Below are 12,646 nucleotides of genomic sequence, written 5' to 3'. Positions count from 1 at the left end.
ATAATTTGGTAATGCTGGTATCAATGCTGAAAACATTGAGCTCGACATTAAATACAATCAATTAAGCAGCGAACCCAATGTTCTTCGGCTGAGATTTATTTTCGGGATAACATCGCAGTAAATTCGTAACAATCAGTATACTGATGGGGATTAAAAATCGTATTGTAACAACGAGTCAACTGTTTTATTGAGCAAGGCGATACTTCAATTACAAAATGAGTCGAGTGGTAAAAATCTTTATACAAATAATAATAATAATAACAGCAAAGACACGTATAATATACAGTATAATACTAGATTCGGGTATCATAGAATGTCATTCTCAGTTTTTCTTTCTTTTAAATGAATGAATAAATTCTTGGCAAATTGTTATACAGCTACCACATCTATATTATATAATAATATAATATATTAGTAACAACAGTCTCTACACTTCTACAGTGTTGCGTATGTATGTACATACATATGTACATATCTAGGTATGTACGTTCTAAAAATAGGCAGTTTTAAACCAAAGCTCGTTACCGCTAATTTTCAATTGGATTTTTTTTTTTCTTATTACCTCAATCTCTTTTCATCTTCGAATTATCCACTTCCAACGCACCCAACGAGTTTTACCACGCTCGAGAATTTTTCAACGTATACATAGGTAATTTATATATCTATGTTAAAGCGATTGATGATATAAGAAGTGAAATCGCACGGTTCTACTGCGTGAATTCGTATTAATTTGTACGCATTGTCGAAACAAACACGTCGTACGTAAAACAAAAATTAAAATATAAGAAAAATCGCGAAATCAATAATCCACCGCATCGATCTTGCGTACAAAGATACTTTCAATTGTTAGCTTTACGTGTAAAAAAAAATTTCTGATTAATACTGCAATTATATTATACATATATGTATGTTTTGTTTTTAATTCTCTTGCTCCACATAATAACGAGCGTCGCGGCGTACAAATTGAAAATCTTACGTGTCGGTATATCTACGTTGGTACGTGTATTATTTTTATTATTCTTGTCAGTGAATTCGTCTGGTAATTTTTATATCGCTCTTTGTTTTCGTTGGCCATTTTCCCATGTGAAATCCATAGGGGTAAAACTCTTTGGTCTTACGCTGGCCACGTCAGCAATCAGACGGCGATGCTTCCTTTTGCCGTAATCGGTATTCTGTTGGTGTCAGCATTCCTCTGAAACATACAAAGTATGCTTTCAGGCTCAAGCCGATATCGAGTGTACAGTCTGTTCGAAAAATTATCGAACCAAAGGAAGAATAAACTGACGAAATAATAATGTTCAGTTCACAAGGTGCAACTGATATTCGTTGAATTGAATTCGACTAAAACAGTTTCAGCCTTTGGATGCATCTACAGAAAAATAACTGGGACACTTGGAATTACAAGTAAAAGAACGTGTTTAAAGATAAATATATATTGTCCGCTTAAAAAATTTTATAAATAGAGGTAGAACCGAAAGTTATTGAAAATCTGTTCAACGAAACGAAGGGGACGTTGTTGCAATAAAAATTTGCACCTCGGGTAACTTGACGATCGGTTCTCAGCTTGACATAATTTTTGTATTTTCGATAATATTTTGACCAGCCTGTCATTTTGACGGATGCGCTAATTGTAGGCAATCGGCACGTCGAATGTCAAACACATTATAATTAAAAGTATGTCTGACTCGCGAACTCGTCGAGGCCTATCTTATCTATCGTTTTATACATCCTCTTAATACAGTACAGCGAGCAGGACATTTTTATTACTTAACGCGAGCATATTTATTTTTTTTCAGGCATGTTTTCCGTACACAAAGTGCCCGTTTCTATGACAGCGAATTCGCACGCGCGAAGTACCGAAAAAACCATTTTTAAGTCCCAGGAGTTGAAAGTGGTAGTTTCTGCACTGCGCGCATGCGCTGACGCAAACAAACATCTGACATTACGCGACCCTAACCTCAATTTCGTGCTTCGCGAAAAAACGCCTAACGTACTCTTATTGTACAAAGAATCGTGTGCAACAAGCAGGCGACGGTCTTTTCGCCTCTCGTACTTGCAATATTCGTCTTCGACTTCACCAACGACTCATATTGCAAACTTACGCTCTTTGTTACACAGCATACTATTTTTTTACAAACGTATTGGGAATTCAATTTGCGCTTTTTGTCGCGATAAGAATGCAATTGTTTATTTGGTATAAATTTGATTACTGCGAACCTGAGAACAGTGTCGAACGATACGTAGACCCCTTTATCGCACATCCTTCTGTACAGATGCCAGCATTCGCGTTCTTTTCTCGTTTGAAATTGCGGCTCAGAGGAAGACGTAGGGGTTTCCGGTTCCGGGTCCAATCCGAGTATATCGCTCTTTGCATCGGTCTGATATCGTAATTGGAATGAAAAAGAATTACACGAATATCGTCAATTAATCACATTCCGAGAATTACCTCGGATAATAATAATCAGCAATATGTAGACATGTATAACTTTATCAGTGACATGTTTTATGCATACTTTTTTTATTTGTTATCGTTTAAATTTACCTCATAGACGATTATCGGGAAGAAACATCCACGATTTTGACGTCACTTCAATTTTTGAAGAAAAAGGAAGAAAAATAGCCAAGTGATTTTTGACTCCAAGAATTTTTAAATATCTTTTTTTGGGGTCTAGTTTGCGGAAAAAAATTATTTTCCAATCATAATTCGAAAATGGAAACGGTCTACTTTTCAACTGAGATTCATTTTTACATATTATTCTTTTTCTCGAATGACAATCTTATCAAATAAGCACACAGTTTTCACGAAAATAAATTTCCATCGAAACTCACCTTAGGCACCGGAAGTTCGTTACTCGCGGCTGAAAAAGCGGTCGTCTTGTCAATTGCAACATCTTGATCTCTAACTGTTCTCAAAGTCGAATTTTCTGCGGCAGGTGTAACCGGAGAATTCAAAAGTCTCTCGTCGGCAGCACTGAAAGCGGAAAATAAGAGAATAATAAAAATCGCTGCCGATCATTATTTTATCCTCTCATCATGCTTTTCATAATTCCATCTATATATGCATATGAACATGTATACGTTATGTATATACGTAGGCTAAATACACCGGGATTAACCGGAGCTACGGAATGTATTTAATCGATTGTCCCAGTTCCACTTACGAAACTGAATAATCATTGTCGTTCTTTTACAATATCTCTGTAGAAATACACCTGCTCCATCTTTCCACTCTCAGACACGAGTACGTGTTTAGACACACACACACACATGCATTTATTATTCATGTTGCGTAGCGCTTAGCTTCGATCATTTCACCTCAAGTGCATTATAGGTACATACACATAAAATCCGTATGATTGACAGTAAATAAAAGCGATTTCTTTCACTGCAGACTGTCAAGTGCAGAATTTTTTTCTCTTATCAACACCTACATCACGACAATGCGTTATATGTTGAGAGTTGAATCAATTAAAGTTTAACAGAAATCATGTGTCATGGAAAAATATAGGTCAAGAGATTAATTGACTCGATGGTTTTACAAATTCATCATCATCGTCATCGTCGGTATGATTGCCATTATTATTATTATTATTAAATTGTGAGTATGGCAGTGCATGAGGTAAAAAGAGAAAAATATAGAGTTTAAAAACTCTTGAGTTATAAAGTTTTATGACAGGTTTTACGCCAAGTCACTTTCCCTGTCATTCGTTGTATAATTATATGTATATATAATACACGCGATCAATTGGATCACTTTTGTTCCCGTATGTCTTTGGGGAATGTAAGTTGTAACTAACTTTGGAAGGATTTTCGATCGCACCGTAATACGCCTGTCTATAATTTGTGATGCCGATGAGAAATAATTGCGAAAAATGATAAAGCAGTTATACCGACAACATATGTATATATGTAAATAAATGTGTATATATATATATATTCGCGTATACATGTCCGTTAGAGATTAACGATGTACCTATGTAGAGTGATTAATGATTGACTAAACTCGCCACGTAATCGGCATCGAAAAGAGCAAACAATTCAGAAGTAACTTGTTAAACCTCCGTCAAAAACTGTGCGAGGAATGAGGGAGAAAAACAAAAAAGAAGAAGAAGAAGAAAACGTAGGAATGGAAAAAAAATCTGTAATCGAAGTTTTTGTCGATGTAGGAAATATTCTTTTTCAAAGTTTGCCTAATCAATATTATAGTTATTCCCATATTGAAAAGCTAAAGTTTTTTATGTAATCCTACACAGGCTTGTAGGGAAAAAATGTAACGAAAATTTATCTAAAAGTTGATTTGAAATAATCGGATAATAGTACATTGAAACTTCGCCGTTACTATTTTTTTCGCTTATAAACCTGACGTGATTTGTAATTTCAAGCCGAATAATGTTTGTAACGTTTAATGTAACGATTAATTTTTTTTTTTTTTCTTTCTTTCTTTCAAAAATCATTATTTCGCAACTGGTCTGATCGTCCCAAATCGAGTAATTTATTTTTAAAAAGCAAAGTGTATACAGATTTTGAAAAATTAAACTCCTTTAAACTCGTTCTAAATTTTAAAAAGAAATTATTTCAATTTCAATATTTCGTTACATTAACGTTACTAACTTTAATCTCGCGCGGTTATATTATACAAGGATATCAGCTATACTTAATTCGAAGATATTATCTTCCGCTTGGCGAATGGTCGAGGGTATATATATATATACACGTACACTCACCTGCAGAAGTAACACGACTCGGTGAAGCGTTCCATTTTTGGCTCGCGGTTCTCGTAAATCAGAACGAATCGAACCTATCATGCAGATCTGAGTATGTAGTATAACAAGAAGACCGGGAATCGCCGACTTCGTGATACCTTCGCGATTTTAAAACAACGATGGAATGAATATAAACGAGGCCGTGGAATTATCCTTATCCCTTATTCTTATTCTATTTCGCAGATTTATTATACGCTTGTACCACCTCGATCCTCGGCGCCGAAATATTTGCATACGATTTCCACGAGCCAGTTTCGACCCAGCACCACCCCCTATTTTTTCACCCTTTTTTTTTTTTGTCGGTGTTTTTATTTATATTATTTTATATTTTTGTCTCTTTTCTTTTCTTGTTTACTCTCTTTAATCGTCGAGTATTCAACGTACTTCGATCCATAAATATTTTCTAACAGATATAATATATTGTTTAAGAGGATGTAAAATCACTGCACACTGCGATCAAGTATGGCGAAAGAAAATACTGTTTCAAATTAAAGAAATGTCATTTTTTTTTCTCCACACTGACAAAGTAGTGGTCGAGTTAATAATTTGTGTTATCGAGGGAAATCGTATTTACTTGATGTAACGATACATTTAAACGTTTATTAAACAGCGGAATCTTCCATTTCGGAAGTTTGAGCCGTCGGTTTTCCGACCATTCGAAACTTTGTTATTTCTTCAAAGTTTGATTTCTTTACTTCAAGTTCCACCAGCAACAAATAATTCGGAATTAAGCGCTTTCGCAACTTCAAACCTCACACCCGTTTCGTCACCATATCCGGTAAATTACTAATCTTCTTTTTTTTCTTTCGCATGTGAAATGTGCAGAGAATTTTCCCGTTGGTTATTCAATGCTTTTAATTATAATATTACAATACCTTTGTTCTCCTAATGTTTGGAATAAAAGCTTACCAGGGATGCGGCGGCGTACTTTTCGTCCGCAGAAGCCTCCGTTTCTTGTCGCGAATCGGATCCCCGATCGGAACAGCCAGGCATCTTTTCTCCCGATCGGTTACCGGGGCGATAAAAGCGTCCTCTGGATCAGTAAACTCGTTTCTCGCGGTCGTCGACGAGAGCGGCGGAGCGTCGTCGGATTTCCAACTCGTCGCTTCTTCCGGTGTTGGAAGGGCACTTCCTCCGCTTCGGCATACGACAGGAAATTTTTGCTGTCCGAACACTCCGACCACTCCCCATTTCCGTTCATCCTTCGGATTTTCGTCCCTTTCAAAGTCGAACGATTCCTGTTGAAAGGACACTGCATCCGGGGAAAATATGAATTAAACACCTTTAGGTTTAGAGGTTCGGATTTGCTCGATTGATGTTGTTTTGAAACGTGAAAACCGTTCTGGGAATATCACGCGTTAAATTATATTATCGGCGGTATCTTTGGCTATGCTCTTATGGACATTGATAATCGTACTTTAGATTATTTTGATAAAACTCCAATTTTATTTTTGCGATTTCGCGTTTCATCGATATTCGTTAGCGGATTGAATCGCGATGGTATCACGGATCGATCGATAGGCAAAATCCAACGCAACATGCACGTCGAGCATCCCATTAACTACAAATGCTGAAAGGACTCGTTATACATCATTTAGTAAGAAGGAACGCTCTGCTATAAAATCAAATTAACTGACAATTCCTTCAACAATATAAGATATGTTTCGTGTATCCGTGAAAACGCGTTATCTATTTTCATAATATAATTGTTGCGTCCGATCGATCACAACTGAAATACCTGTCGGTTCATACTTGTTTATGATTTTCTTACTGTGCGCCCTGCGTTGCCGGTAAAAAGAGAATCCAGCAAGTATTTTTATGCATTAAAAACATCTGTCAATTAAATCGCACTAAAAACTTAACGTGCTAAGCTATCTGCAGTAATTGTTTGAAGAAGATGCAACAGTTTGACAAACCTGCTTCAATGCGATATACTTTTGACACGTGTTTTGTATATGCTAATTACTACTAATAACGAAACTTTTTACGGAGTTGAAAAAGTTTGCAAGCTGCACGAAAAATCTATTTTTCAACAGCTTATAACTTTGCTGTTTCTCGCGTACTTGGATCGTTTCAACTTTAGTGCAAGTGAAATTCTCCACTGTGTATAGGTATACATACTTATACGTGTATTAATCATTTGAATCACGAATTATTGTGCCGAGTCAACTTTTGTAAATCATTTATAGTCAACTACTACAAGATGGTATTCCACGATTTTCGGGGACGCTGATTACGAATCTCAAATCAGATTTAAAAAATTCAAAATGGCGGATCCAATATGGCGGACGAAAATTTCAAATTTGATCGAATCCGGTCAAAAAAATTAGATTTACCGTACTGGATTTTGAAAATCTGATTTCAGATTCGTAATCAGATACCCCGAAAACCCCTGGACAAAGTTTTTTATCCGGATTAGATCGAATTTGAAATTTTCGTCTGCCATATTGGATCTGCCATTTTTAAGTTTAAATTCCGATCTCAGATTCGTAATCACCGATCCCAAAAACTTATAATTTATGTAAAACATGTATACGTATAGAGGGGTAACTTTCTCGGAAATTAATTATTCCATCAATTTGCACGATTATTTTCAATAAATTTGTTTCTAACGATAATAATTTACATCATTATCGTTAGAAAATGAAAATACTTACCACTATGGCTCAAAGGGTTAAACACTTTAATATTGATGTGTATCGCGTGATGGGTTGATTCGCAATTTGTATTCAAGTAGAACTTGTAAGACCTCGAGCTGCGTAACGCGATACGATTATATTTTCTCTTGGCTTTAAACCGCAATCGACGTTGCGTTAAATTTTCGCATCGATAACGAAGCTCGCCGCTTAGTCTCGAATACGATTCAAAAGATTTCATCCATTTCGAGGTTTTCAAAGAAAGAATTTAACCCTTTTACATACACCCACCCCATATCCTTATCCGTCTGTGGTACCTTGTTTTGTCTGCTTCCTATGTTACACGTAATTCGGTTGCAAATGAAACTTTCACTTGTACGAACTGCACCCCGGCATTGATGGATGTGCCTGATTGACGCAGGGTGAAAATTATTATGCGCATCGATTTTAATATTAACTTGAAGCTGTTATAGATACAGGTAGGTGTGTACGTGTAGTTAAATTGCGGAGAGTGAACTGATTGTGAGTCGGTATCAAGTTCGTTGCACGAATTTAAGCGCGAATTTCATTCCATCCTCAATAATTTGCCCCCCTTGATTCAGTTGTCGCTATAGTCACTCATGAAATTATTCGCGATAATTTTCTTCTCCTTTCTTCCTCTTATGAAAAGGAAAAGCTCTGCTCATCATGTTGTGCCCGTCACACTGCAGTTGTTATAGGGATACAATAGACGGGTATAACGTACGGGAAACTTTTATCTCGTGACCGGTTTATTAGCGTTTGACGGTTCTGCAAAACGTTTGTTAAAAATTGGGTCAGGGACGACAGGTTGATGGAATCTGTTAATAACTGTACCTATTATATAATTCATTCATCGAGGCGGTTTCGATCCACAACTTTTCACTGCACACCACTTATCATACCGTCGATGATTTCTTCCGAATACACCCCGAGTCTTGATATATACATGTTTGGAATACAAATATAAATATAAATATAAGTTGAGGCGTTATAAGTCTTAACGAAGCTGGAAATTAATATTTGTGGACATGTTGTTTGTACTTGTATGTATATCTGAGATATCGAGAAGAGAAAAAATTACTGATTCGAACGATCGGATAAAGTTGTGCGCGTGTATGATGAACTGTAATGGATAAGATAAGTGAGATAAGTGTGACGAGTATTTCACAAATATTTTACGTATGCACGTGGATTATACGTATACACGGCGCAAGAGGGATGATAATTATTATGCGAGGTTGTGTGTCAACGAAGAAGAAGGTGGAATGCGGTGGTTGCGTGTCGTCATCTAGGGTCTAATTAACTCCGGCCAATTATTACCGCCGGCACTTTGCCACACCTCTGCCATTATGGGAAGTGAACAATATAATAACGTCTTTGCGTGTTTCTTATTAAATCGACACCTCGCCAAATCGCAAAGATCAATTTTGGTACCCAATGTTCAGCAACACATCAATTATATAGTGTTGATTTTGAGCGCATATCAACGTTCCGAATTTTCGAAGTGCGGACTGGCCGTTACAGATCATTGGGCCAAAATTCCGATTGGTCGAAATTCCGAAGGGTCAAAGTTTTTCCAACGTTCGAAGTTCTGAACATTAACAACCTCCGCAAATGCGATGAACGCTTCCAACCATTCGTAATTTCGATCATTCGTCATAAAGGTCAGTCTGAACTTTGACAATTCCTTTTATCTTTAAGTGTTTTACCTGACTTGATGGGTTTCCTCTGAAGCGTCGAAGCCATTGACGTACATCCGGCAGTCGATGAGGTCTTGATGATGGGCGTGGTTGGCAGCTTGTTTCTGAGCTCGTGAATGAGCTTGTCGTCCCTCGGTGAATTCTGGTCGATGTCGCTGTCGCTGTCGGCCGAACTGACGAGGGACACCATCGTGACAACGTCGGGAACCTTCGTCTGGAGCGAGGGCCGTCCCCGACCACCGGAACGTCGGGACTTACCGTCCGAATTCTGGGCCTCTTCTTCGCCACCGTCGCTGATCCTACCTCCGCCACTTCCGCCCGATCGCCGCTTGCCGCTTTTCGCTCGCCTTTTTATTATCGGAGCTGATTTTATCGCCCGATTGGAAATTGACGGTGATCCTTTTACCAGCGCTTCGCTCGCTGCCCCCAATTCCGGCTTGGTTTCCTGCGACGACGAAGACGACGACGGCCCGATTGACGGCGCGTCGATTACTATGCTGACTTGGGTTCGACCACCTGCTCCTGCGCTATGAGCTCCGGACGATTGTCGACGATGCTGGACCGGTGGTGCCGAATTTGTTCGCCGCATTCGACCCGTTTCCACCATTGAAATCACACCACTAGAACCGTAATTATGCTCCCTGGTAATCTGAGTTGGGACTTGGATCCTTTCCCGTCGCTCTGTTGTACTTTGCCCAGGAGTTACCGTTGCTGATCCGCTCGTTGAAACTCTTTGCGAGTGAAGCGAATTGTTTGAAAAATTTGCTCGCTTAGCCTTCGCGCTCATCGTCGACGATGTTGCTAACGACTCCTTGACGCCACCGCCATCCTGGTCCCTCTTTTTTGGAATGGAAGTAGAAGAAGATGGCACGTCATCCACTGTCACGTTTCCATTGGGTCTCGACTCACCCTCCACCACGTCCTGATGCTCGTCTCGATCCTGCTGCAGCGGTTCTCGACTCGGTCCTATTTTATCATCATCTGGAATACTGACCCTGCCCTCTTCGATGTCCTCAAAAATCGCAACTGCGTCAATGGTGCCTGAATTAGGAGCGGGTTGAACACGAATCAAACCTTGATCAGATGCCCTTTCCGTGGATATTTCAAGTTTCTCCATTAGAGCGTCCGTCGGTACCTTTGTCATGGCGATGATTCCGTTCTCCGATTCCTGCATCGCATTCAATGATGGTTTCAAACTTGTAGCGATGTTTTCTCCTTGGTGGTACGCTTTTTCAGGTGTCGTCATCGTTACGGATGTGCAAGACGTTGTTTCGCTGCTCGGCGTCACTCTGGAGCTTATCCTGTTGGTCCGCGGCTCGGTGACCGTCTCTCGTCTTCTGATTCCCGAAGATGGTGCCGAAGCGGCGCAGGACGATGGTCTGGAGTCGCAGTTTGACTCGACGGCGTTTTGGGCGAGGAATATATCAATGTTTGCTCTGTTCTCCTCGCGCTGTTTCCACGCGAGGCGTAACCTCTCGGCCAATTCTTGTCTCGAGTACAGGATCGAGGCTTTTTCGCTAATCGCTGGACGAGTCGTGACCTTCGTCCTGGCCGTTGGCGGTCTCAGCTTCCCCGGTATCTGCCTCGCGATAACCGCCACATCGTTCTCCACCGAATCCTGATTGTTGTCGTCCCACGCAACTCGCACCTTCGGACGGCCCGGGTCCACCTTTCCATCTTGACACTGAAGCCGATTTCGTATCGGATTCGCGAACACCTGCAGTGGCTTGTTGTCCTCCTCCGCCGATCGCTGACGTCGCACTTGTTGACGTCGCGGAGGCTGCTGGAGCGACAACTGACGCACTGGACCAGGAGGACGTCGTAGGTTCGACATTCTAGGATTGGTATAAGATGGTCATTATCGACTCCCTAGAAACTACTGCCCAGACGAAGAGCAAGATCACGATCGGTTTCCTAATTTTAGTAAAATCCATCCCAATCCATCTTTACAGACGATGCTTTACATGCCTACATTTTACGATTAGTTGTGATGGTGCTGCTTAATTAGAGCCTCTCATTTGAACTGTCGTTAGGACATTTCACTCGCAATTATATATCACGGTCTTCGATTTTTCTTACCCTACCGCGGTCCGTTGTGCATGCATTAATGAATATCGTACCAAGTTCACTGAACTCATATAGGGTTGCAGCTGGTGTGACTCGTTTCGCACTGTACTTGGATTGGTTAGCGTGGGGTTGTTACGACACTCGATATTATAACAGACGAAAATTGACGCAGTTTTACAATCCACGTAATGATTGACTACCTCGTTTATACCTCCGGATTGCTGATCTATATTGTATATCTATACCTGTATTTTTGAGCTATAAAAATTCGCCGACCGTCGTTACCTGCGAAACAGAACAGTCGCAGTTCTATCTCTGATTTTTTATTCGAGGTTCGCGTGCGGTACCAGCTAGGAAGGATCATGTTGTGCTTTTTCACTGATCAGGGCCTTTAGGGCGGTTATATAGGGAAACAGCGGGCAAAATGGGCTCCTTAAGGGTGGAATAACGTTAGACCAATTTCGAAAACGCAAGTTTTTTTTCGTCTTACATTTCAAGCGTTACGAACATTTTTTTAAATCCCACTTCATTGTACATGGGGCCCATTTTACACGCAAAACTGAACAATCGTCGTACTTCTACGCTAAAATTAGTAAATCAAAAGATGTCTTCCCATACTAGCAATTAAATGATGAAGAAGTCAGTGCAAATACTGCGTTAAAGTGATGACGATGAGGAGATTTAATTAATCGAAATGAAAAATTTGTACGGTATCGAAAGAACAACGCCGCAAAAGGAAAAACGGCGCCACCAAACCGCAATATCGTGGCTTATCATGGGGTGAAATCATGTTATACGAGACGTAGAATGAGACTGGAACTCTTTGGCGACTTTACCTCTGCAGAGCAGCGCGGCCGTAATTATATAACGCTCAATTCCCTGACTCGTTGCTGTCCCCGCGTTTCATGAATCATCGAATCGCACGGTCCACGTACCTCCTCCAGGCGGTTGTGGGACACGCGGTTTGTTCGGCGGGCAGGTCGGGTCGACCCGGAGTCGTCCTGGGCCGCTGGCACACGCCGACTGACTGAATGCGACCAGCAACCCTTCTGTAAACCACCCCGCTTTTCTGCCGCCCTCCTCAGGTTCAAACCTCACCATCGCCTTCCTCCTCACCGAGGAGAAGGTGGCGAAGAAGGGGTAGGACAAGGACTGCTGTTACCATCACTACTAATACTTTGGTGCTCGGCGTGTAGTATATCGTACATCGTTGCCAATAGTATGATTTAGACGAAGGAGGAACACGAGTGCCAGTACTATACGGCGGCTACAACAATACCCGAACTCGACTCAACTCTAGTAGTCACCTGTTATTGATCAAAACTTTACCTATCATCTGACAGCTTGTTGTCCATAGTTACCATGGCATCGCTCACCGATCATTCAAATCGCTCCAGCTATTCCGTATACCCTCCTTGCCCTGTTTCTCCTCCTCTCCTCTCCGCTCCCTTCCTTACAA

At 40.3% G+C, this 12,646-nt stretch overlaps 2 protein-coding genes across 2 annotated transcripts in view; one reads left to right on the top strand and one right to left on the bottom strand.

The window, feature by feature from the left end:
- The window catches only part of LOC124299223 (uncharacterized protein C1orf112 homolog), a 32,721-nt gene that overhangs the window by 12,158 nt on the left and 7,917 nt on the right, over nucleotides 1-12,646 (top strand). The window lies entirely within an intron of this gene.
- LOC124299212 (uncharacterized) lies at nucleotides 965-10,954 on the bottom strand. The gene is made up of 5 exons (XM_046752244.1): nucleotides 9,130-10,954; nucleotides 5,673-6,015; nucleotides 2,830-2,971; nucleotides 2,218-2,378; nucleotides 965-1,192 (listed from the first exon to the last, which is right to left on the bottom strand). The coding sequence occupies exons 1-5, from the start codon at nucleotides 10,952-10,954 to the stop codon at nucleotides 1,129-1,131; spliced, it is 2,535 nt and encodes an 844-aa protein (XP_046608200.1). The 3' UTR covers nucleotides 965-1,128.

This window comes from Neodiprion virginianus, chromosome 2 (genome assembly GCF_021901495.1).
Source record: "Neodiprion virginianus isolate iyNeoVirg1 chromosome 2, iyNeoVirg1.1, whole genome shotgun sequence".
In the NCBI taxonomy this organism is placed as follows: domain Eukaryota; kingdom Metazoa; phylum Arthropoda; class Insecta; order Hymenoptera; family Diprionidae; genus Neodiprion; species Neodiprion virginianus.
Note: the sequence above shows the minus strand (reverse complement) of the source record. Positions and strands in the feature narration are given on the sequence as shown.

What these genes read in the sequence shown, in the direction of transcription:
- LOC124299212 (XM_046752244.1), bottom strand. Translation starts at nt 10,954, where the DNA reads ATGTCGAACCTACGACGTCCTCCTGGTCCAGTGCGTCAGTTGTCGCTC. An exon ending in AGTACGCCGCCGCATCCCTG is followed by an intron (nt 2,972 to 5,672) that starts GTAAGCTTTTAT and finishes TTCCGCTTTCAG; the next exon opens with TGCTGCCGACGAGAGACTTT. An exon ending in ACGAACTTCCGGTGCCTAAG is followed by an intron (nt 2,379 to 2,829) that starts GTGAGTTTCGAT and finishes TTACGATATCAG; the next exon opens with ACCGATGCAAAGAGCGATAT.